Source organism: Dendropsophus ebraccatus, chromosome 3 (assembly GCF_027789765.1).
Source record: "Dendropsophus ebraccatus isolate aDenEbr1 chromosome 3, aDenEbr1.pat, whole genome shotgun sequence".
In the NCBI taxonomy this organism is placed as follows: domain Eukaryota; kingdom Metazoa; phylum Chordata; class Amphibia; order Anura; family Hylidae; genus Dendropsophus; species Dendropsophus ebraccatus.
In genome coordinates, this window is record NC_091456.1 from 44,709,366 (window position 1) to 44,735,459 (window position 26,094).

The 26,094-nt window shown below is 42.1% G+C and overlaps 3 protein-coding genes across 8 annotated transcripts in view; 2 read left to right on the forward strand and 1 right to left on the reverse strand.

Annotated features, from left to right (window-relative positions):
• CIROP (ciliated left-right organizer metallopeptidase) lies at positions 1-17,689 on the forward strand. Of its 3 annotated transcripts, none has more exons than XM_069961602.1 (15): positions 1-525; positions 2,834-2,927; positions 3,026-3,077; positions 3,160-3,306; positions 5,202-5,327; positions 7,602-7,680; positions 9,343-9,476; positions 10,709-10,883; positions 10,965-11,037; positions 11,119-11,215; positions 11,299-11,385; positions 12,099-12,221; positions 14,411-14,652; positions 16,130-16,306; positions 17,229-17,689. In XM_069961602.1, exons 1-15 carry the CDS (start codon positions 234-236, stop codon positions 17,392-17,394), a joined length of 2,064 nt encoding a protein of 687 aa, XP_069817703.1. In that variant the 5' UTR covers positions 1-233; the 3' UTR covers positions 17,395-17,689. The 3 variants fall into 3 exon arrangements, with proteins under 3 accessions (XP_069817703.1, XP_069817704.1, XP_069817705.1); XM_069961603.1 differs by having other exon boundaries at positions 10,709-10,877; XM_069961604.1 differs by having other exon boundaries at positions 439-525; positions 2,839-2,927.
• On the reverse strand, positions 17,513-26,077 carry C3H14orf119 (chromosome 3 C14orf119 homolog). Of its 2 annotated transcripts, none has more exons than XM_069961613.1 (2): positions 25,981-26,077; positions 17,513-18,112 (listed from the first exon to the last, which is right to left on the reverse strand). In XM_069961613.1, exons 1-2 carry the CDS (start codon positions 25,996-25,998, stop codon positions 17,762-17,764), a joined length of 369 nt encoding a protein of 122 aa, XP_069817714.1. In that variant the 5' UTR covers positions 25,999-26,077; the 3' UTR covers positions 17,513-17,761. The 2 variants fall into 2 exon arrangements, with proteins under 2 accessions (XP_069817714.1, XP_069817715.1); XM_069961614.1 differs by having other exon boundaries at positions 17,524-18,112; positions 25,593-26,073.
• ACIN1 (apoptotic chromatin condensation inducer 1) overlaps positions 25,681-26,094 on the forward strand; it is a 57,855-nt gene continuing 57,441 nt past the window's right edge. For 2 of the 3 annotated variants that reach the window (XM_069961598.1, XM_069961599.1), the window contains exon 1: positions 25,685-25,949. In XM_069961598.1, coding sequence (XP_069817699.1) covers positions 25,812-25,949 — 138 coding nt within the window. In that variant the 5' untranslated portion in view covers positions 25,685-25,811. Of the gene's footprint in view, positions 25,950-26,094 lie in introns of all 3 variants that reach the window. The other variant, XR_011362116.1, reaches the window with a different exon arrangement.

Below are 26,094 nucleotides of genomic sequence, written 5' to 3' on the forward strand. Positions count from 1 at the left end.
TTGTTCATCCAAAGCCTGCAGATGATACAAGATAGAGGAGACAAGAGACAGGCAGGAAGGACAGCTGAGAGGATCTGCCTTATTATTATAGTGGACTTTCATGAGTCCTTGGTGAGCATGTATTTGTCCTATATATAAAGCTATAGGATGGCTCTCATCAGAATGCATGGATATATCTTCTGTCTAGTTCTCTAGTTTCTTACCATCAAGACTTTTTTTTTTTTAGTCTATCCATGTCGAAGGTTGTTATTGTTACTTTTTGTCTTTTTTTAATGGTAAAACTATGTTGTTTAGTCTGTCTCCATGACTCTGCACAGCGAGATACTCACGTAGTGTCTCCCCCAGCTGTAATACCTCATACCACCAAAATCTTTAGACGAAGTACAACATGGGCACCTCAGCTGCCGCTCAGGGTGACCCCTTGGTATCTGCCAGGGCAGAGCGCTCTACTTACACTATCACAGAACACACAACTACAGTCAGCCATGAGGGAAGTGACCAAGACCATCTCCGACATGTTATCAGGTGAGGGTACAGACCAAAGTGTCTCAATATACATTTGTTTCAGAAGCTTCATTGTTATAGATCACTAGAAGATGTCCGGAGCCCAATGGAGGATACTAAATAATGCTGAATATGCTGAGCAAGGTCTTCATAAACTTTATATACTTGGATACTCTCTTTGTACACTTTGTGATTTTTAACTGAACATTAAAGGGGTTATCCAGCGCCACAAAAATATGGCCACTTTTCTCCCTACTGTTGTCTCCAGTTCAGGTGCGGTTTGCAATTTAGCTCCATTTACTTCAATGGAACTGAGTTTCAAAACCCCACCCAAGATGGAGACAACAGTAGGGGGAAAGTGGCCATGTCTTTGCAGCGCTGGATAACCCCTTTAAAGGGGTTGTCCAGCAAAAAACTTTTTCTTTCAATATAACTGGTGTCAGAAAGTTCTATAGATTTGTAATTTGCTTCTATTTAAAAATCTCAAGTGTTCCCATAGTTATCAGCTCCTGTATGTCCAGCAGGAAATGGCGTATTCTTTCTAGTGTGACACAGCGCTCTCTGCTGATATCTCTATCTGAGACAGGAACTTTCCAGAGCAGGAGCAAATACCCACAGAAAACCTCTCCTGCTTTGGACAGTTCCTGTCTCAGACAGAGGTGGCAGCAGAGAGCACTGTGTCAGACTGAAAAGAATACACCACTTCCTGCAGGACATACAGCAGATGAAAGTATGGGTACACTTTAGATTGTTAAATAGAAGTAAATTACAAATCTATTTAACTTTCTGAAATCAGTTGATTTGAAAGAAAAAGATTTTCACTGGACAACCCATCCAAGTCACAAAAATCTATGAACGTTACCAAAAGGGTTGACTGGATCTATAGTATGAGAATTTGTCAATGTCTGTAAAGATATCCTCACCAATGGCAGATCATTGTCCACATCTGAATGAGCTTGTTTCTACAACTAATTTGTAACATGTGAACACGCTATGTAATATACCTAGTATAGCCAGGACAAAATATATATAGTTCACGGTGCCCTACTGAATACAGCGCCCATTACGGTGATTCCACATGTGTCACAAATTTCCCATGCAGATCTGTCACAAACACACAACAAAAAACAAAAGCTATTTTTTTAATTCTTTGTTTAAATTTGTTAACAGAATTATTAATATAATGGTTTTATTTTTTGCTCTATGGGGCTATGTGAGGGCGCATTTTGATCACTTTTATTTAAATTTTTTTTTTAGATGCGACCAAAAATCAGCAATTTTTCACATTGGCAGGTTTTTTGTGCTTACGTTTTTTACAGTGGGAAATCAGGAATATGACACACACTTTGGGTGATTTTGCATGACACATATGTTTATCATCTTTTTTTAATTAATATTTTTTATTTAAAAAATAAGAAGAGGGGGATGATTTGAACTTTTATTATCAGATGGATTTTTTTTTATTAATGAAAAACATTTTCTTTTTAACACATTTTTATAGTCCCCATAGGGGACTATTATGAGCACTACATTGATTGCTCATAGGGATCAATGCAGTACATATGTACTGCATTGATTCATCATTAGAGATGAGCGAACCTCGAGCATCCTCGAGTCCATCCGAACCCGAACTTTCGGCATTTGATTAGCGGTGGCTGCTGAAGTTGGATAAAGCCCTAAGGATATGTGGAAAACATGGATATAGTCATTGGCTGTATCCATGTTTTCCAGACAACCTTAGAGCTTTATTTAAGTTCAGCAGCCGCAGCTAATCAAATGCCGAAAGTTCGGGTTCAGATGGACTCTATTCATCATATCAGTGTTGATCTTAGGCAGCCCAGGTGGCCTAGAAGATGGCAGGTTCTTAAGGAAAACTGCCACTGCAATTTTTGTGCCAAAACCAGAAGGGTATCCAACAGGAAACAGAAGTACCAGTCCTCCCTTTATATTTTCCATCCCATTTAAATCCACATCTGGCTTTTGCTCAAAAACTGCAGTGGCACTTTTACAACAAAACTGCCATGTATGAAACCAGCAGAACGGATCGCCTCCCCACCATGTCAGGCCACTGCACCACCAATGACGCTTACCAGGGGCATTTAAATGGCGTCAGTTTTAACAGTGGCATCTAAATGGTAAATAGCCTCCCGGCGCCACGTATAGCATGCGCTCGCGTCCTGAGCGCTCTATGCATTGTTTACGGCACCAGGGAGAGCATGATTGTCCTGTGTCGTCAACTAGTTAAAGTAAATATATTGCCTAGATTTTGAAACAGAAGCTAAAACACGTTTTCTTCTAACCTGCTTCTATTTTCTGACTGACTGTAAAGTGCAGAGATCCGAGGGGCCGCTACTTCTGAATCGTGATATGAGTAAATATTGTCGCTCTATCTGGGGAGACCCATCACTTCTTAATTATAAAAGGTGAGCCCCAAAACCTCTCTTCTCTGTCCCCTCCACCATCTATCTACATAGTGCATCTCCCAGTTATATTAGTTGTGATGCTCTCCTCATTGCTTCAGGTGTGGATCTCGTGACCTCTCTTACCATGGAGAACGTTGCCTCGATGTTGTGGTAAGCCTGGTCTGGGTGCAATGTGCTGTTACATGGGGATGTTATTGCTATAGTATTCTCATTTGAGATGTACCTCTTATAGATCCCAGATTCCCATCTACATGGATATGAAGTGTGGCCAATGAATGGGACAGAACCTGATCATGTGACACCGAATGGCACAGGTGTTCCCGATACAGACTTCCTTTTATATGTAAGGGTAGCACAGACAGAGAAATGTGCTTTACAGGTGAGTGATACTTAACCAAACCTAGAGAAAGTACCAGAAAATTTCCATTTCGTGCTTAAAAAAAATTGCTTTGCATCACAATATTCTGACCCTGATAACTTTTTACATTTTCTTCTTCAGGGGATGTGTTTTTTTGTGCGAAGTTGTTATTTTATTGGTAACAAATTGAGATGGATTGGATTTTTTTTTATTACTCCTTGTTCCAGGTTTTTTGGAATGTACAGTTACCAAAAAAAAGACATTTCTAGCCATGGCCATTTATGTTTAATTTACGTCATTCATCATGAAGGATAAATGTACTTATACATACAAAGTATGTTCATTTCTTTTGTAGTTTAAATGTTTTTAGCATAAGGAGAGGAGGGAGCTTAAAAGAGAAGTCCGGCGAAAATTTTTATTAAAGTATTGTATTGCCCCCCAAAAGTAATACAAATCACCATTATACACTTACTACGGGAAATGCTTATAAAGTGCTTTTTTCCCTGCACTTACTACTGCATCAAGGCTTCACTTCCTGGATAACATGGTGATGTCACTTCCTGGATAAAATGGTGATGTCACGACCCGACTCCCAGAGATGTGCGGGCTGTGACTACTGGAGAGGATGATGGCAGAGGGATGCTCAGTGTCCCTCCAGTGCCCTGTGTCCCTCAGTGTCCCCCTGCCATCATCCTCTCCAGCAGCCACAGCCTGCACAGCTCTGGGAGTCGGGTCGTGACATCACCGTGTTATCCAGGAAGTGAAGCCTTGATGTACTAGTACGTGCAGGGAAAAAAGCACTTTATAAGCATTTCCCGTAATAAGTGTATATTGGTGATTTGTATAACTTTTGGGGGGCAATACTATGCTTTAATAAAAATCTTCGCTGGACTTCTCCTTTAAATGGGTTATCCAGCGCTACAAAAACACGGACAGTTTCTTCCAGAGACAGCACTGTTCTTGTCTCCAGTTTGGGGGGGTTTTGCAAGTCAGTTCCATTGAAGTGAATGGAGCCTAATTGCAAACCATGCCTGACATGGAGAACTGTTCTGTCAATTCCCAAATAGTGTCAATAAAAACTACAACTCATCCCACAAAAAAACAGGCGCTCCAAAAAAAAGAAAAGCAAAATCGGTATATGGGGATGCTTTAATCTTTTCATGATTTTTTTAACCCTTTAACCAAAAAGTATACATAGGGTCTAGCTTTAATCGAACTTACCCACAGATAAAAAAAAAATGGTGTTTTAACTGCAGAGTAAACGCTATTAAAAACCCTCTAAAGTGGCAGAACTGTTAGGGTTTTTAGTTCACCCCACATAAAATTATATTTTTGTTTTGCAATACATCATATCGTAAAATAAAGGGTGCAGATAACAAGTACAAATAAAAAGTAATCTCTCATAGAGCATTGCTCTCTGCTGACACCTCTGGCCAAGACAGGAACTTTCCAGAGTAGGAGAGGTTTTCTATGGGAATCCCCATGGAAAACCTTTCCTGCTCTGGACAGATGTGTCAGCAGAGAGCACTGTGTCAGACTGAAAATAAAACATCATTTCCTGCAGGACATACAGCAGCTGATAAGTATGGGAAGACTTGAGATTTTTAAATAGAAGCAAATTATAAATCTATATAACTTTCTGACACCAGTTGATTTGAAAGAAAAAGATTTTCGCTGGATAATACCTTTAAATGTGAACATTGGATCCATGTGTGAATATAACTTTGACTATGATGCTTTATAAAAGAGCAGCATTTGCGTAAGATTCTGTTCCACACATTGACTAATATCAGTGACGCTATTTGTACACATGCTGGAGAAGGCTGGAGATATGTGTACATTGATACAACACCAGTCACACTACTTAGGGTTATGGATCATCTGCTCTCTCATTACCTTGTTTCTTATCATTGAAGCCTTCAGTTATCGCCTATGCCTCATACTGTCAGCTGGATCACTCTGGTCGTCCCATTGCTGGAGTCATTGTGTTTTGCCCAAAGCGCCTTAGAGATGGAGTATACCAACATCAGCACATTGTACAGGTATCCTGATATCCACATTTTTAGAGTAACTACTGTATGTAGATTATGTTCTCTTTCAATATGGTCACAAACATGTATTGAAATTTGGGTGGCGGTAATTTACCACTCAGTCTAATATTTTCTGTGTTTATTTTCTTTTTTGTGTGCTTTGTGACGTTTGCGCAATTTTTTTTTTTTTATTTCTGCAAAAAACTGTTTTGCAAAAACCAAGCAGCAGGAAAAACACAGAGATTATAAATTAAAAGATAAAATGCACAAAAGCAAAATTTTCCCCTATAGTGCAAGTAAGGGTGTCTTTACACAGACCGATTATCTGACAGATTTTTGCAGCCAAAGCCAGGAATGGGTTTGAAGACATCTCAGTCTTTCATTTATGCAAAAGGACGCTGGTTGACCTCAGGGAGATCAACCAAAACACCGCAGAGACACCATCACGTGTCTCAACGTCAGTGTATTCTAGAACATTGCCCCCTGGGAAATCGAATATGCAAAAGAACACTGCAGAGACACCATCACATGTCTCGACGTCAGTGAACTAGCCAGACCTTCCCTCCGGGAAGGAACAACCAAGCCAAAGTGTTCTCCAGTCAAGGAAACCACCTCAGCAAGGTATCCATCCACAGACAGCTGTTTCGGGGTTTTTGCCCCTCATCAGTGTGGAGTAGGTTTCTGGCTAGTGGGAGCAATGACTAGTAAGTGCATGCAAAAGGACGCTGGTTGACCTCAGGGAGATCAACCAAAACACCGCAGAGACACCATCACGTGTCTCAACGTCAGTGTATTCTAGAACATTGCCCCCTGGGAAATCGAATATGCAAAAGAACACTGCAGAGACACCATCACATGTCTCGACGTCAGTGAACAACGTCTGTGGATGGATACCTTGCTGAGGTGGTTTCCTTGACTGGAGAACACTTTGGCTTGGTTGTTCCTTCCCGGAGGGAAGGTCTGGCTAGTTCACTGACGTCGAGACATGTGATGGTGTCTCTGCAGTGTTCTTTTGCATATTCGATTTCCCAGGGGGCAATGTTCTAGAATACACTGACGTTGAGACACGTGATGGTGTCTCTGCGGTGTTTTGGTTGATCTCCCTGAGGTCAACCAGCGTCCTTTTGCATGCACTTACTAGTCATTGCTCCCACTAGCCAGAAACCTACTCCACACTGATGAGGGGCAAAAACCCCGAAACAGCTGTCTGTGGATGGATACCTTGCTGAGGTGGTTTCCTTGACTGGAGAACACTTTGGCTTGGTTGTTCCTTCCCGGAGGGAAGGTCTGGCTAGTTCACTGACGTCGAGACATGTGATGGTGTCTCTGCAGTGTTCTTTTGCATATTCGATTTCCCAGGGGGCAATGTTCTAGAATACACGGACGTTGAGACACGTGATGGTGTCTCTGCGGTGTTTTGGTTGATCTCCCTGAGGTCAACCAGCGTCCTTTTGCATGCACTTACTAGTCATTGCTCCCACTAGCCAGAAACCTACTCCACACTGATGAGGGGCAAAAACCCCGAAACAGCTGTCTGTGGATGGATACCTTGCTGAGGTGGTTTCCTTGACTGGAGAACACTTTGGCTTGGTTGTTCCTTCCCGGAGGGAAGGTCTGGCTAGTTCACTGACGTCGAGACATGTGATGGTGTCTCTGCAGTGTTCTTTTGCACAGTCTTTCATTTATGACCTATTCTCTGATTATAGGCTGTTCCTGGCTTTGGCTTCAAAAATCTGTCAGATAATCTGTCTGTGTAAAGGCACCCTAATAGGCCTTCCTGTGATTGAGCACAGGCAGATTTATCTGACAGATTTTGGAAGCCAAAACCAGGAATGGATTTGAAAAGAGGAGAAATCTCAGCCTTTCCTTTATGACCTGTTCCCTGTTTATGGTCTGTGCCTGGCTTTGGCTTCAAAAATCTGTCAGATAAATCTGCTTGTGTAAACGCACCATATGTTGTGTTCAATTCCAGACAATCTATGTTTCATTGCTTATGGTGGACACCTGCTGACTTGCATGGCTCTGAGAAAAGCATTACTTTTGGTAATGGTGCGTTTACACAGAGAGATTTATCTGACAGATTTTTTCGATTCCAAAGCCAGGAACAGACTATAAACAGGGAACAGGTCATAAAGAAAAGACTGAGATTTCTCCTCTTTTCAAATCCATTCCTGGCTTTGGCTTCAAAAATCTGTCCGTGTAAACACACCATTACCACCATATGGTATAGCATATTATATTGTTGTTCCTTCACAGCTGAAATCATTTTGCTTGTCATCACTTCAGGTTTGTCTACATGAGATACTTCACGCCCTTGGGTTCTCTAGCAGTCTTTTTGAGCGCTGGATAGATTGCAGTTTTCCAGGTAATTTTTCAATGTCATAGTGCTGTTCTAAATTAATAAGAAAGTATATTTCTCTGTAAATATATCTGTGTAGAAATCTGATTGAATCCTCATTTAGACATATTGCATTCACAGTACTTTAGTACTGTTAAACAGAACTCGCAGTGTCATTATGTCTATCTGAACGTGACCTAATAATGCGGCTGAACTGTTCAGTTCTGGATTGTAAAACAGATGAAATCCACTGGCTTCATGGCTAAAGCCTTTTACACTAAGTTGTTGCATGCCCCCTAGGGACCAGTCACTCCAATGGTATTCAACTGCATTAAAGCAATGAACTGGGGACAGAGAGGGGACAAGAAAGAAAGTCAAGAGAGTCAATATCCAAACCACTTTTTTTAGCTTTTTATATTTAATCAGATTGTTATCAATTATAACAAAAACAAATTGTGATATTGTTTGTATTCTTTCTTTTATAACATAAATAAATTAAATAATAAAAAGAAAATTATAACAAAAAGCAAGGCCTACTTTCACATAGTCTACTTGTCACTACATAGAGGCCGTTTCCCAAATGGACTCTTTTAAGTTTGCCGTACTCAGAAGTGTTGTCTGTAAGAACTATAGGAAGAGATTTATCAAACTGGTGTAAAGTAGAATTGTCTTAGTTGCCCCTAGCAACCAATCAGATTCCACCTTTCATTTTGCAAGGAATCTGTGAAGAATGAAAAGTGAAATCTGATTGGTTGCTAGGGGCAACTGGGCCAATTCTACTTTACATCAGTTTGAAGAATCTCCCCAATATTGCTGCATTTACACGAAACGATAATTGGCCCGATCCTACGATTAACGGTGTCGGAGTAACAAATTTTTTTTTTCATAACGATCAGCGTTTAGACGGTACGATATATCATACGGAAAAATCGTTTTGCGATCGTTTTAGGATTGCCCGCCCGCAGTCCGGCCCCCCGCTCATCCGCAGCCAAGCCTCCCGCTCATCCGCAGCCCCCGGCGCCGGCTCGATCGCCAACCGCCGCCGCCCCGATCGTCACCCCCGCCGCTCCGATCGCCCCCCCCCCCCCGCTTCGATTGCCCCCGCTGTAAGCATACCTTACCTGCTCGGCGTAGCGGGTGTTCGAAATTCCCGGCTCCCCTCTTCAGTGCATTGATTGGCTGAAGAGGGGAGCCAGGAATTTCAAACAGCTCCTCTTCAGCACTGATTGGCTGAAGAGGAGTCGTTTGAAATTCCCGGCTCCCCTCTTCAGCCAATCAATGCACGGGGTGGCGATCAAGCCGGCGCAGGGGGCTTCGGATGAGCGGGGGGCCGGGCTGCGGGCGGCTGGACTTTCGTGACGACTGTTTACACGGAACGATCTGCGAATTTTTTGCGAACAACGATTTTAGAACATGGTGTAAACATGTGAATAATTATATTAGTTTTCTGCCTCATCAATGCTAAATATTGTTCTGTCCATTCTTAATTAGGAATCGGAAGAATCATGTTAGGTTCCATATTCTGTACTTTATGGGGGATTTATTAACACTGACATCACACATCCCAGTCATAACTTATCTCCTGGCAGAGCATGGGGACGCTGGGTTTTGACTTTCCGACAGGTCTGTGCCCATCAAATCCTTTATACCCCCCATTTTAAAATAACCATTTCTCATCTGTGTCAACAGGACAGTGTTCTTCCCGATCCCGTGTGACAAACACAGATGAAAGGGGTCAGTTGCGCATTTACACCCCAAATGTGATGCAAAGAATGGGGGAGCACTTAGGAGCGGGCAATGTTGGAGCCCCTCTTGAAGACCAGGTAAATGTTCTACAATAGTATTACCCTCATATAGATTGCGTTCTGACTGTACAGATGGATTTTGAGAACATTCAAGAAATTGAAATCTATGTGTACCACAAACAATGATAATTTCTCTGCAGGTATGCCTCATTTTACCACAATGCTTCTTTCGTTTCACGTATTCAGACTGGAAAACTATCACCAAATTCAGAACAAGTAAAATAATTTGTACGGTAACAATAATCTGCACATGTAAATGGGAAATCTCTGCCCATACACCCCATTAGGGTAAACACATGCCATAGGGAGGGCAGATTTCCCTAACAGACACTGAGGGGGAGATTTATCAAACATGGTGTAAAGTGAAACTGGCAACCAATCAGATTTCACCTTTCATTTTCCAAAAAGTCTGTGAGGAATGAAAGGTGGAATCTGATTGGTTGCTAGGGGCAACTGAGCCAGTTTCACTTTACACCATGTTTGATAAATCTCCCCCTGAATGTTTATAGCACATCAGTTTCCCTAGGACACAGCGACCAATCACAGCTGCTCTTTCATTTTACGAGAGCTAAAAGCTGAGCTGTGATTGGTTGCTGTGAGCAGTTTATACCAGTCTATATTTGACACCCTTTGATAAATCTCCCCCTATGTGTTGTTTCTGACCTTATCCCCAACTAAACTCAAATTAAAGGAGAAGTCTGTGGAAATTTTTTTTTTAAGTATTGTATTGCCCCCTAAAAGTTATACAAATCACCAATATACACTTATTACATACTTATTACATAAAGTGCTTTTTCCCTGCACTTACTACTGCATCAAGGCTTCACTTCCTGGATAAAATGGTGATGTCACTTCCTGGATAACATGGTGATGTCACGACCTGACATCCAGAGCTGTGGCTGCTGGAGAGGATGATGGCAGAGGGATGCTCAGTGTCCCTCCAGTGCCCTGTGTCCCTCAGTGTCCCCCTGCCATCATCCTCTCCAGCAGCCACAGCCCGCACAGCTCTGGGAGTCGGGTGGTGACAGTAGTAGTGCAGTACAGTAGTAAGTGCAGGGAAAGCACTTCATAAGCATTTCTCGCAATAAGTGTATATTGGGAATTTGTATAACTTTTGGGGGGCAATACGATACTTTAATAAAAAAAAATTGCCGGACTTCTCCTTTAAGTCCTCTTTTTCAAGCATTATTTCCAGTTGTATCTCCAAAGGAAATGTTTTTTTTTTCTAATTCTATTGTTGCCTTTAACAGGAAAGCCCAACTTCATCCCACTGGGAATCTAGAATGATGCAGGGATCTATCCTCACAGCTTCACTTAGTCCTCCACACCTAACATACCTGGATTCAATCACTCTTGCTGCCTTTCAAGATATGGGCTGGTATGGGGTTAATACAAGTATGAGCAGCCATCTTGTGTGGGGTAAAGGTAGTAACCCTTGATGGTAACAATGCATTGGAATGAAGGAATTATTAAAGCCGAACATTCTAACCCACAATCTCTTTGCAGGAGCTGGCGTTAGTTTTGGGCTACCATCCACATGTCAGGAAAAGTTAGCAGATTTCTTCTGTAAAGATCAAGGGTGAGTGCTGCAAGACTTGGTAAAACTCTTGGACGTTCATTACGTTCTACCTTGTATATCTAATTGTGCCTCTTTCTACAGTGAGATTGGATGTCACCATCTCCACCTGAACAAAGGTAACTGCTCTACCGATGCGTTCCTTGATGGCTGCCGGATTTATAAACCCCTTCTACAAGGGGTAGGTTGGAAGTTGCCCGTGGCTTTGCAGTAACACAGTGTATAACTTCCATCCGGTTACAAATTGTTGGTTTTTATCTGCAGGGGGAGTGTTGGTTGAAACAAGAAAACTATGGAGCGGATGAAATATACCACTCCCAGAGTCGCTGCTTCTTCTCCAACCTTACAAAGGTGACTATTTCTTCCATACTAGTATTTAGAGATGCAACTTATTTTTGTTGATACCAGCTGTATGCCATGTATTAGTTCTGAGTTGCTTCTTGGCAGCATTCATGGATAGTTACAGTGGCCAATGCCTCCGAGGCAGTTCATAGATTATGTATTGTAAGTGATATGCTGCAAATCTTGTCAAAGCGAGCCTGCCCTTTCAGCAGTAAGGCTGGGTTTACACTATGTTTTTGCAATCTGTTTTCATCATCCATTTTTGAAAAAAAAACAAAAAAAAAACAGATGGAAAAATTTATGCATTTGTGTGCATCTATTTTGATCTGTTTTTCCATTGACTTCCATTATAAAAAAAAAAAGCACATCCTTTTTTTAGCTTACACAAAAATAAGGTCAGCTATGTTTTTTTGTATGTTAAAAAAAATGCGTTTTGATCCTTTGTTTTTTTTTTTTTGCAAAAACGTAGCGCGAACCCAGCCTTAGCAAGATGTGAAAAGTAAGACGACTAGGGTACATAAAATTACCACTGGAACCTTCCTTTGTAGAGAAAGTTGAAAGTTCTCTGTAGTTCAACACACTTTTAGTCGCTCTTCTTCCTTCGTCTCAGGAGCATATTTTGTGTAAACTATATGGATCGATGGCCGGTGAAAACTAAGGAAACTGGACAGATTTATTGAAGATTTCAATATAAAACCTTCCTCCCCCTATATATGCAATAGGAAACGAAGCACGAAAAGGTCAAAGGACGTTGCTATCTGCATCGCTGCATAGCTCCAAACACTTTCCAGATCAAAGTTCAAGGTTCAGAATGGACAGACTGCCCAGCTGGAGAGTGGATAGAGGTAACTGAGAGATCACTTATGGTTCTTTTATGTGCAGTCACAATGTGAGGGCTCGACCATGTACAGACGCTTAGCTACATGGCAATACAGCCTCCATTGGATTATGTATTCATGGGAAGTTCCCTCCTGAAAGTTGTAATTCTAGGGAGAATGGACAGTATGGGTTAATATGGAGTCCAATAAAGCACGTCATGATTCTTACTTATTTCAAACCGACACACAGTAGAGAGAATATGTAACATATGGGATGACAGATTACAGCTTTGTGCAAGACAGAGTCAAAGTCTATGGTCACAATAGGCTATTTTTCAATTACATTGATTTTGTGGAAGTAATGAAAACACAGTCACAATGTACAGCAGATTTTTTTCACACTTTAAGGGTGCGTTCACACCTACCGCATCCGCAGCTTATTTTTCCGCGGAAATCCGCAGGTCTGGTAGTGCAGATTTCAACCTGCGAGAAATCCGCATATGTGTGCGTTTTGCGTTTTTTCTGCAGCAAGTTTATCGCAACTGAAATGTCAGTTTAAAATGTCTCTCATTCTAAACAGACATTTCAGTTGCAATAAACTTGCTGCAGAAAGACCGCAAAACGCACACATATGCGGATTTCTCGCAGGTTGAAATCTGCACTACCAGACCTGCGTATTTCCGCGGAAAAATAAGCTGCGGATGCGGTAGGTGTGAACGCACCCTAAGAGCTGACACTTTATATTTCTACTATACATCCCTATTTAATATTTTTATGCTATCAGCTGGCTTCCGTTAGGTTCCATTCCATCAGGTTTCTGTTGAACTTGATGGCCAGAATAGTGTATTCTTCTAAACAAAGAATAGTAAAATAAATCCATAGATGGAGCCCATTAAAATAACAAAAAACAAACAAACCTTAAATGTTAAATCGTTCAAATTTAAACAATAATCGTTCTGTGTAATTGCAGGCAACGATCGAAAAATCTTTCGTATGTCGTTGATTTATAACTGAACCTAAAATTATTGTTAAACGTTCGCTAATCGTTCGCTGTAATTCCACATTTGTTCGCTCAAGTTCCGCGTTTTTTCACTAATCATTCAATGTAATTGCACATTGTTCATTGTTTTGCTGGGATCAAAAGGATTAAACGATCATAGTAACGATCACAATAACGATCATAGTAACGATCGTAACTAACGATTATCGTTCTGTGTAATATGGTGAACGATTTCAGGTTAACGATAAACAATCTCGTTTGTGATCGCTTATAGTTATCGTTAAAAATCACTCTATGTAAGAGGACCCTAAGCTGGGTCATCAACGAGAGAGTTGACACGGTACAAGGGATGAGTTCCTAACACTTGAGTCCATTTTTCTTGCTTCCAACACATCAAGTCCAAAAAATAACTGCTTAGTTGATGCCTAACAGGGGCGTAGCTAGGATTCATGGGGCCCCAGTGCATAAAACTGTATGAGCCCCCTCCCCTACGCACAACACAAAGTACTGCATATAGAATCCTGAATGTAGCTACAAAAGTGACTGGCAGAGCAGAGAGCCAATGGCTGCTTGCTCTGTCAGTCCACTATATTTAACTATAAGGGCCCACTAGAAGCTGTTATGGTTAAATACATAGGAGCAGGAGCAGAGTACCTTCTACTTAACCCCTTATGTACTTATGAATGTTCTCTTACATTCTGCAACACAAAAATAGTTAAAAAGGAAGACAAGGAGATATCTGCGTCACTGGTCCTGCACTGATAACCCCTGACATCTGGCACATTTTCCTACTTAATTGCAGCAGAGTACAGAGGTCAGGGGTTATCAGTGCAGTGAAGGAGAGATCTCTTTGTCCTCTGCATATTAACCCTTTTTTGTGTTGCAGCATGTAAGGGGTTAAGCAGAAGGACACAGGAGATTCTTATCTTCCCTGTACATCCCCGTCCCCCCCTTCTGTAGGGGCCCCATAGCAGCTGCCTACCCTGCCTCTATTATAGCTACACCACTGTTGCCTAAGATATCTCACCCCTTGACAGAAACCATTGTCACATAACAATAAATATTATTCAATTTTACTATTAGTCACAATTTATATATTAGTAAAGTGAAATATTCTATAATAAAGTCCACTACAATGTCATTGTTTCTCTTTTCAGCTGTCAAAGTAGCCTGTTCTAACCCTGATAAATCGTCTTTGGTTACTCTCCTCCTGCAGGTTAAAGGCTTTGAAGGTGTTCTGCTATGTCCTGATGGAAGGCTGTGCTCGGGATTTGATCGGCCTCCTGCCCCAACCTCTGTTTCCCCCACATCCCCCTTCTATGGCACATTTCCTCAAATAGGCCCAGGAATAAGAGTGCAGTTAACAATTGTGCAAAACCTAGAATGGAATCCTGCTAAGAAGAAGCTTCTAACAGAGGAAGTCCTAGGGGTCGTTGCTCACCATGCTGGTGTACAAAGGTGCTAAAGGGTTACAAGGGGTTAGGGTTACATGCTGATAGAATTTGGTGACACCAGCACTACACTATAAAGTGGATTTTATAGTAACTTGCATTTAAAGCATTTTAAGTATGACAAAAATGTAAAAAAAATCCTGTGCTGGCTGGGGGTGGGAGCACATAAGAAAGAAATTATACTTACCCATCCCCATAGTGCACAACCCAGCTGATGGATTGACCCCTCAGCCAACCAGTGACTGGGGAGGGAAACTGCTGAAGTCACTGACTGGCTGAGTAGGCAATCCATCAGCTGGGTCGGGTACTATCAGCCGAGTAGCGACATACCAGTAAGCTGGGAGTAAATGAGCTCTGGCAGTGGTCAGAGAGTCAGTGATGTGGTGCTGCAGAGGCACAGGGTCCTATTACACGGAATGATGATCATGCGAAAAATCGGTATATCGTTCGAATTTGAACGATAATTGTGAATGTGAATGCAGGCAACGATCAAAAAATTGTGTGTGTCATTGATCGCTTCTTTTGAGCTGAGCCTATAGGGGTAGGTTCACATTGAGGAATTCTCGCGGATAAACTCAGCGGAATTCCGCCAGCTGTACGCGCGCCTTTCCGCCGGCTCCATAGACACCATTCTATGGGCCGGCTGATTCCGCATTCCGCCAAAAGAACTGACATGTCAATTCTTTCGGCGGAATCAGCCGGCCCATAGAATAGTGTCTATGGAGCCGGCGGAAAGGCACACATCCGTGAGCGCATACTGCCAGCGGAATTCCGCAGAGTTTATCCGCGATAATTCCTCAATGTGAACCCACCCTAATTGCTAATCATTCAGTGTAATTCACCCATAGATCATTTGCTGGGACCAGATGGAGTAAACGACTGCAGTAACAATCGTAACTGATGACTATCGTTCTGTGTAATATGGAAAACAATTTTAGGTAGCTCTCGTTTGCTATCGTTCATCATTAAAAATCTGCTTTGAGAAATTTACTTCTAGTAAAAAAAAAAACCAAGTCTTCCAGTACTTATCTGTATGTCCTGCAAGATGTGGTTTATTCTCTCCAGTCTGACCCAGAGCTCTCTGCTGACACCTCTGCCCATGTCAGGAACTGTCCAGAGAACAGGGGGTTTTCAATGGGGATTTGCTACTGCTCTGGACAGTTCCTGACATGGACAGAGGTGGGAACAGAAAGCACTGTGTCAGACTGGAGAGAATACACCAGGACGCTGAAGGACATACAACTGCTAATAAGTACTAGATGTGTTAAGATTTTTTTTATAGAAGTAAATTAAAAATCTTTGACACTTTCTGGAACCAGTTTATTTGGAAGAAATTTTATTTTTCTGAACTACCCCTTTAAGCTATAGGCCTACTGTCAAAGATATACAGAGGTTGTGCAATGACCTGAATTCACTGTATGTATTTCAAGGTATATCAGTATTACATCACTGTTTGTTTTTTAAATAAGAATTTTTTTTGGCAGATGCTTCTTACATGCTTCGACTCAGCTGGACACAGATTTATCGTTTGTTCTCGTGATTGGAGAATCTAGCAATTGCCGTCCTCATCCCACTGGATCTTGGCCTCATTCTTCAATTATGAATCTCACAGACTATTTCATAACATATGAGTCTCCTCAATTTTCCACCATCACCATCAGGTCAGTTATGACATAAAAATGTGTTTCCTGTATTTTTACAAATTTTAGTACAGACTAGAACCAGGGTGAAAAAGAAAAAAAAAATAGCTTTTACTCACCTCTAGAATGACTGCAGCTTCAGTGTTCCCCCACTAGAAGCGCCACAGTGACATTACGTACATTGGTCACATGTTGCTGCAGTCAATTACTAACCTTGCCGGTCCCTTCGTGTATAGCACAACTATTGATGCCAGTGATCAGCAGCATTGTATGATATTGTTTTAACATTTTCAAGTAGCAGCGATTTTAGGGGTGAGTAAAGGTTTTTTTCCCTTTTACTTTTATTTTCAGTTCTAGTTTCTTCTAAACATTTTGAAACTACCCTAAACCTTTAAAGGGGTTGTCTGGAAAAATATCCTATACAGCTGCAGTCATATAGAAAATACTTTACTCAGCCAATCTCAGGCTGCAGTGCTGTCCCATCTCAGTCAGTGATTGGCTGTCACTCCCAAGACAAAATGAAGCGTCAGCATTCATCTAGGGAAACCAGAGACACTACTAGCAGGACACCGTGGGAGCGTGGACAGGTAGGCATGGGATTTTTATTATTTTCTAAATTACCACAGCTATATAGGGAAATTTGGTAGTGCCAGAGAACCCCTTTAAAGAAAAACCTCAATTCTGATCTGAAAACACGATGTCTGATGCCTCTACTGTCTTATGGTCTCCTCCTGTGATTGTGTGTGGCTCTTAACCATCCAGCTCAAGATGTTGGCCTTCTAAGTGATATTTCTGTTGGATGGAATCTGGCCACCGCTTCCTTTGCGAGGTCTGATTACAGCATCATTGGATGAGCAGTTCCAAGAAATAACTACATAACTGCACAGTTTATGAACATTTTACATACAGCCATCACTGGGTAACCTTATTTTTATCTCCACAGGTTTCAGTCCCATGGCTCTCAAAACAGCATTGTCAGTCAGGCTGGTCTGGTTGGTACGTGCGTTGGGGTCATTCTGTTTTGCGCAATGCTGATTCTCACCATCTGTTGGTGTAAATACAGAGCAAGAAGCTTACAAGTAAGAGACGTTTACCATGCCCAGCTCTAAAATAAAGGAGTTGGGCAATGTGTGGTTAATACGCTTCACAGGAGGGAAGAGAGGAAGCAACTTCATCCTGTTAGAACAAAACCAAGACTCCTGCAGATGAGGATTTTACTAGAAAGAACCATAAATGCCAACGTGATTATGCTACACAATGATTTTTACATATGAGTTTAACAGTTACATGACTGTCAGTCTTTTTGTAAAATGTTTTTTTTTTTTAATATAATAAACCAGTATAAAAAATAAAAAAGTGCTCCATATATGTAATGATAACTAACTAAGGCATTGGAGGCTACAGTACGAGAATCAATGAAAGCTTCTTCTTTTATTATCTTCTAAATGTACACCTCTTACACCTCTCATCTTTTGGCTAGGCCTGGCCTGCAGTTCCTGCCAACTCCTTGTAGAACAAGGCCACAAAGTTTGGGTCCTGTTGCTCCAGTTGTCGTAAAAATTCATTTCTTTCATCGATGTCCCAGCTTTGGAACCACTGATCCCAAAGTTTCATTTGGCACTGAAAAAGGCTTGGTGGGGGTGCAGAAAGTTGCAAAGAGCCCAGTCCTTCGAGGAGCAGGCACAGTTTGTCTGGCACTGCTTTGCCCAGTAGATCCTGCAGAAAGCGATTTCTTTGGTGTTCTGTCCATTCAGAAAACCAGTGTAAAATGCATCGCATTTCTTGTGCTGGGACATATGAGATGGGAATAGCCTCCGCTGTCATAGCCTGAAACACAAGGAACCATATTCATTACCTGGCAGATTACAATAAAGATTACCATCCAAGAGTGAGACTTGGCAACAAGATGGAATATCAGCTTAAGTAAATATTGATGCTGCCACTTATTGCTCCTTTGCCTTCATCACCATATGTCAACATCATGACTACTGGCGCCAGCCTATTAAGTATCAAAGCTTCGCCAACACAGAGTTCTCTGAGAAAATACTCCATTCATATTAGCTACAACAGTGGGGTCTTTACCACCAGGTGGATTCATCAACTATCCACAGTAATGGTATGTTCACATGTATTTAATCGGGTGCAGATTTAGGCTATGTCACCACTGTGTTCTGATAAGCTCAAACAACATCCGGAATTAATGATCGTAACTTAATTCTGGCCGTTGTCCATGGGTTGAACCTCTCCACTATAAAACTATAAGCATCATTAACTGGAGAACAAAGGTTACACGGACTTCTTTGCCAGTGGATCTGCGCCACAAAAAATAGGCCCTACACTTATGCATTCAGTTTGCCGTAGACGTTATCCCCTTCACAAATGCACAGTCCGTGCATTACAGTCTTGCACATAGATGTGTGGACGAGGCCTTACAGTAGTTTTGCAGCATTTCTCTTTATGGGGTTGCCCACTGTTATAAACACAGAAAAAGCAAGTCTGTGTCTGGGGTACACACAGCATTCTGGTCAGTATTTTGAGCTAAAACCAGGAGTGGAACAAACAGAAAACTATAATGGAAAGATTTGAACCTTTTTCTGTGTTTTGGACCAACCCATAAAGAAAAGAAAAAAAATTACCAAAATACTATGTGTGAACTTTGCCTTATCTTGTAACATACAGTTCACTCGACTACTGCCTATATGTCTGCTGTTGGAAGGTTGTAAAATGTATAAATAAAGCAGAGTTCACCTCACGCTAAACCTGTATGTTGCTTGGATATCTTGGAAATGGGACTCCAACATAAACTGCAGCGTACAGCCAGGGGCCCCATACATATGCGTTTATTTATCAGGACTGGAGAGTGGTCTTCTGTGAGTTCTGCTAAATAAATGTGTGTGTAGAAAATGGTTCAAACATGGGGGGTGTATGTAAGAATGGTCTTTGTTGCCAATAGCAACCAATCACAGTTCAGCTTTCATATATTTATAAGCTCTGGTAAAATGAAAGCTGAGCGGATTGGTTGCTATGGGCAACAAAGACCAGACCACTCTTAGGCCCTGTTCCCACTGAGCAAAACTAGCGGAATGAACATGTTCATTCTTCAGTTCGGACAGGGCAGGAGCGCGCACCTCCCATAGACTCCTATTATGAGCGGGAGGCTAAAGGCATTCCGTGGCGGACAATTCCGCTAGTTTTGCTCAGTGGAACGGGGCCATACTGTAAGATTACGTGATAAATCTTCCCTATAGTCAGAAACATGAATGGGGCCATTGCCAGTATGCGGCAGTACAAGTTGGCTACCGGCAATGTACCTGTATAGTCAGTCCAGCCTAAGGGCCATATTACATGTAGAGATGTAGAGTTCCCTGCTTACTCTCTGTACTCTTACACGCGAGGGGAATGGTGGTAGTGGGCCAGTGATCTTTTTTTTTTTTTTTTTTTTTTATACTTTATTCCTTTTCTAAATAATACCACAATTATTAATACAAAATGCCATAACTTACATCATATTAACCCATTTCCCTTGGTTGGTGAAATCTTACTTCCTTCTTGAGGACCACCTAAAATATCACAGGCTCGACAATCATTTCGTCTGACGTCCTGCCAAGAGATGTCCCCTAGGACGCCTGGACTTGTTTTGAATACAGCTGTATCCCCTTAGGGTTCACCCCCCTCCGCCCTCTAATTCAATCATCCTCTTCTATTCTATTCTCGCCAGCCTCTTGTTGATCATCCCGAATCAGTGCCAAATCACGCCTTTTCTCACAAACACTCTCCTCCATACCTTTGTAACCATCTCACCACAGATTACTTCAAAATCAACTTCGGTTCCCACTCCCAAGATCATTCATCCACTAATCCGCCTTTCCCCCCTGCCCTGAAGGAAACCGCCCCCGATTAGGAAACGAATCCCCTCCGGGCCAACGGGTCACTCTATACCACACATTCAGGAGACCCACTCCACATTTATCATGAAGAGTCGGCCCCCTTTGCTGGCCATCCCTTACAGCTAATAGCCATAGTTCCCCCTGGCATATCACTGTGGGATCCAGCTCCACTCACCCCTCAGGAGTGGGCAGTTTATTATTCCTTTATTCCAAATTATATCAACCAAGTTCTAACCGGTCCCACAACTTCTCTTAGTTCTCTTCCAACAACAATTGCTCTCACTTCCAAGCATAATTCAGCTCTTACTGATTCTCCTCAAGGGGCATTAGCGAGGCCTCCCTCTCACTATACCCTCTAGTTCTTACACATTCCTAATCCCCAGGCGTCCAAGGATCATCCCTTTAGGTTACACAGGGTGTGTTCTCATATTCCACCAACTTCACCCCCCTGCCCCCTCTAGTCGCCAAGAAGAAGAGATGGGAGGAAAAAACAAACAAACACATTGGTATAAAAACATCAGACATTATGTTCCCTCCAATACAAATTCCATTTATCCACATACTCCTTTAATTTTATCCACCCCTTTTTGTTCTTATTTTGCCAGACTTCATATCTCGAAATTGTGTTTGTTAAATCTTTCCATTCCTTTATACTCGGAGGTTGCGATGACAACCACTTTTTCACAATCAATAATCGTGCAGCAAACATTACTTTATACACCACTCCCTTCAACACTCTATCCCTCTGTATCTCTATGTACCCTTAGGCTATGTTTACACTATGTATATGTCCGGCCGCATATTTTTCGCGGCCGGAAATCTACGTGTAAAACTCTGGCCGGGATTTACGCAAGTTGCGGCCGGCTACGTACAGTCCGCGAACTTACGCCCGTAGGCTGGGTTCACACTACATGTATTTCAGTCAGTATTGTGGTCATCATATTGCAACCAAAACCAGGAGTGGATTAAAAACACAGAAAGGATCTGTTCACACAATGTTGAAATTGGGTGGATGGCCGCCATTTACTGGCAAATATTTGCTGTTATTTTAGAACAACGGCTGTTATATTGAAATAATGGCAGTTATTTACTGTTATATGACGTCCATCCACTCAATTTCACCACTGTGTGAACAGATCCTTTCTGTGTTTTTAATCCACTCCTGGTTTTGGTTGCAATATGAGGATCACAATACTGACTGAAATATACATAGTGTGAACCCAGCCGTAAGCTACGTACGCTTCCCAAGTGGCGTACGTAGCGATTTGACAGCGGTATTTTACTGGGATATGTTCGGCTAGCCCCGGACACCCCTCAGAACCTTTTGGATTGGCAATTCAAAGTGGAAAAAAGAAGAAATCACCACTCTGTACGGTACCGCATGTTACTCTACGGGCGTAAGTTACAGCATTTCTGTCCCGAAACAATGGTCTGGTTCATTTTTTACGGCGCCGCATACGACCCGGGCGTAAGTTCGTACGTAGTGTGAACTGTGCAGCCGTAGATCGTATACTTTCCATTGTAAGCAAACGACGTAAATCTCCGGCCGCTTATTCACAGAGCGCGCTACGGCCGCAAACTTACGTAGTGTGAACCTAGCCTAACAGTGCACACGTGTGCTCCTCTTCAGTATTCAAATCGAAGTGGTGTGCCACAAGGGTCTGTTCTGGGTCCTATTCTTTTTAATATGTTTGTAAGTGACATAGGAGAAGGGTTGGTAGGTAAAGTTTGTCTGTTTGCTGACAACACAAAAGTGTGCAATAGGGTTGATATTCCTGGAGGTGTCAGTAATATGGAAAATGATTTAGCTTTGCTAGATAAGTGGTCCAAACAGTGGAAATTGAAGTTCAACGTTTCCAAATGTAAAATAATGCACTTGGGGAGGAGGAATCCTCTATCCGAGTATCACATCGGCAGTACTGTGTTAGAAAAGACTTCAGAAGAAAAGGATTTAGGGGTAATGATTTCTGACAGCCTTAAAATGAGTCACCAGTGCAACCAGGCGGTGGGGAAAGCAAATCGTATGCTGGGGTGTATAGCTAGAGGTATAACCAGTAGGAAGAGGGAGATTGTGATCCCGCTGTATAGAGCTCTGGTGAGGCCACATCTGGAATACTGTGTCCAGTTCTGGAGACCTCATCTAAAAAAGGACATTGATAAAATAGAACGGGTTCAAAGACGAGCTACAAAAATGGTGGAGGGTGTGAGGCATAAACAATATCAGGAACGACTTAAAGATTTGAATCTGTATAGTCTGGAGGAAAGACGGGAAAGGGGGGACATGATTGAAACCTTTAAGTATGTTAAGGGACTAAATAAGGTTCAAGAGGGGAGTGTTTTTAGTAACAAACTAAGCTCAAGAACAAGAGGACACAGTGAGAGGTTAGTTGGGGGAAAGATCAGAAGCAATGTAAGAAAATATTATTTTACTATCCTAAGATAATAAGAAAGAAAATACTAAAAGGGCAGAATAGATGGACCCAGTGGTCTTTTTCTGCCGACAATCTTCTATGTTTCTATGTGGAGGGACTCATTTGTACCTGCACGCTGGTACATGAGCCGATATGGGTTGATCAAATTATATGAAATATAATATACTAAGTTCTGATGTTGGTTTTTAAATGTAGCTGAACAAGCTTTTGTGTCAACCATGGGTGCGATGTGCAGCCATATCTGTCTTTTTGGCTTGTGCATATCATCTGGGTATGATGTTTCATATTTCCTTACTGACTCTAAGATAACACCTGACTACAGCAATTAAAAAAAAAAAAGTACAATGTGCCAATCTTGGCGTTTTTTCCTTTCCTGTGATTTCACCCAAAGTCTGTCCTTAAAGGGGTACGGAGGGAAAAAAAAAAAAGTACTTAAATCAACTGGTGTCAGAAAGTTATTATTAGTACAGATCAGCTTCTGTATGTCCTCCAGGAAGTGGTTTATTCTTTCCAGTCTGACACAATGCTCTCTGCTGCCACCTCTGTCCATGTCAGTAACTGTCCAGAACAGTAACAAATCCCAATAGAAAACCCTCTGCTGCTCTGGACAGGTAGGGTCCTATTACATGGAGCAATTTTTAACGATTAACAACTAACGATAGCAAACTAGATTGTTTATCGTTACCCTGAAATCGTTCACCATATTACGCAGAACGATGGTCGTTAGTTACAATCGTTACTATGATCGTTATTGTGATCGTTACTATCGTTTATTCCTTCTCATCCCAGCAAAACAATGGACAATGTGCAATTACACTGAACGATTAGTGAACAAATGCGGAACTTGAGCGAACGAATGAGGAATTACAGCGATAGATTAACAGTAATTTTAGGTTCAGATCTAAATTAACAATGAACGACATAAGAACGATTTTGTGATTGTTGCCTGCAATTACACAGAACGATTATAATTTAAATTTGAATGATATAATGATTTTTTACACGGTAATCGTTTCGTGTAATAGGGCCCTTAGTGTCATGGACAGAGGTGGCAGATAACAGCACTGTGTCAGACTGGAAAGAATACATCACTTTCTGCAGGACATACAGTAGAGGATAAGTACTGGAAGATGAGTTTTTAAATAGAAGTAAATTACAAATCTGTATAACTCTCTGACACCGGTTAATTTGATTTTTTCACACCCTTAAACTGCCTATGTACAGTATATACAGTATATTATAGGCAGTAGGACCTGCTGACTGTCTGAAGTGTATATGGGGACGTCCCAACCTTTGCCCTGATGGTAGATGTTAAGCTGTTCTAGTTGAACGTGCTGGATCCCTTTGTTTTGAGAAAAAAAGCTGCTGCTGTGGTGTCTGACAGAGATTTACTCCCTCATCTCTATTCAGAACATGTGGACTGGGCTGAGCTTGTGTATGTATTATAGATATAGACTGGGAGAGATGGTCATCAGCTGAAAGAGCATTTAGCTGACCACTATCTGATGTGTATGGACGGCCGCCCATAGATATGATAAAGGGTGAATCGGTTTTATTGAATGATCTGAGAATACGGTATCAAGTGTGGGGATGTAACTTTTAAGTGGCTGGTAGATTTTAGTCACTTAAAGGGATTGCATGCAGTGCTGTTTTTTTTGTCAAGAATAGATGGGCATCTAAGGGGAAATTGATGGACCCTATAATAATTCAACAAGGTTTACTGGGCTACACCAATATTTACCATGTGGAGTCGGTAAGCCGCAGCTCCGACTCCTGCTCCTTCATAAATGGCCGGTCATATACCAGGGGAGTTATTTATCACACTGGCTCAGCAGCTTCTCCCTAATGTCAAACATGATCCTGGGGCAACTTCTGAGGGAATGAGGAAAGATATAAAGCAGCTTCTCCTGTGTGTGCAGTGGATGCAGCCAGTCTCCAGCCTCCATGTCCTGAACAACTCACAACTAGACTAGAAGGAACCGGTGATCTTTTCCTGCTGACGATCTTCTATGTTTCTAGCTAAATATTCACTGTACACACACACACACACTGCTTACAATGCCAGATCCCTGTAATATAGAGGTTAGCCATAGTGATATAGAGAGGGGGTTACACAAAGTGATATAGGGATCATGCCATAGCACACACAGCCTGCTGCAGCCATAGCACACACACACAGCCTGCTGCAGCCATAGCACACACAGTCATACATACACACACACACACACACACACACACACACAGAGCTGCAGTCATAGCACACTGAAGAAAAACACCACACTGAGGACAGCGGTTACTGCTGCACTACTTATTTCTTCTCCTCCTCCTCCTCTATATTACACAGGATATCTTCATATTACACTGCTGCTCATATACAGTCATCCAGCATCCAGGAAGAGAACAACACAGATCTCCCCCACACAATGGACTCTTCCAGCTCAGAAACAAGCTGCCAAATAGTAACCGCCGACAACTTTTCTATGACCCCCCCTTATCTAATAGGGCCAGTGTCCTATTAGAATGTTGCTCATAATATATATTGATGAGCAAAACTTATAAAATTCTTATCAAAACTCAATTTTAAATTGTTCTGGGATTTTTCTTTTTAAAGCTGGAGTCGGAGTCAACTCTACAATAGAACAACACTACATCATGGTTTCCATTTATACTAGATCCCACAACACACATGTGAACAGCACCTGGAGTGTGCAGCAAAACACATTAAATAAGAAAAAATACTGTCCTTTTTGTGCTACAAATTAAGGAAACTATTTGACACCTGTATTTTTTAGGCAGCCACAAAATTTACAAATAAAGGTCACTTGTCCAGGAACGTATATTATATATAGAATATAATGTATATTATATAATTAAAATTCTACTTGCTAGCGGGATCCAAGGTCTCACCGCATAGCTTCAAGCAGTACCCTGTAACGACCACTAGATGTAGCTGTTGCTCTTTGAAAAGCCCGGATCAAGCCGACTTACCAGGACTATTATAGCGAATGGAGGCGGGGCCTATATGCTGGAACGAACGTGACGTAACAGGAAGGAGGGGGAAGAGGTCCTCCGACTAGACCCGAACTCGGAGGCGGAAGTGCCCGAGGCTGACGTCACGCAGCGGGATCGGCCGAAGTCGGTCGTATAGCGCCCCGCAGCCGGTGCTCCGTTTTCTAACTGGGTTGGCGCTGCATTAAGGCGCAGAAAATGGCAGAACTAGAGGATGTGACGCTAGACGGGAGGCCGCTGGACAGCCTTCGGGTCACCGACTTACGAGCGGCGCTTGAGGAGCGAGGATTAGCTAAAAGCGGTCAAAAGAGCACCCTTATGAAGCGGCTAAAGGGGGTGAGTGTGTCTATGAGTTCCTGCAACCTACGGCGGTATAACGGCACATCCCGCGGAAGCGCGCACTCCCCACAACAATCTTCCTGCGCGTTCCCGACACCCCCCTCCTCTTCCTATCGTGAAGCGTACTGCGCCTGCGCGGAGT

What these genes read in the sequence shown, in the direction of transcription:
- CIROP (XM_069961602.1), top strand. Translation starts at nt 234, where the DNA reads ATGTCGAAGGTTGTTATTGTTACTTTTTGTCTTTTTTTAATGGTAAAA. An exon ending in TCACTTCTTAATTATAAAAG is followed by an intron (nt 2,928 to 3,025) that starts GTGAGCCCCAAA and finishes TCATTGCTTCAG; the next exon opens with GTGTGGATCTCGTGACCTCT. An exon ending in AACGTTGCCTCGATGTTGTG is followed by an intron (nt 3,078 to 3,159) that starts GTAAGCCTGGTC and finishes TACCTCTTATAG; the next exon opens with ATCCCAGATTCCCATCTACA.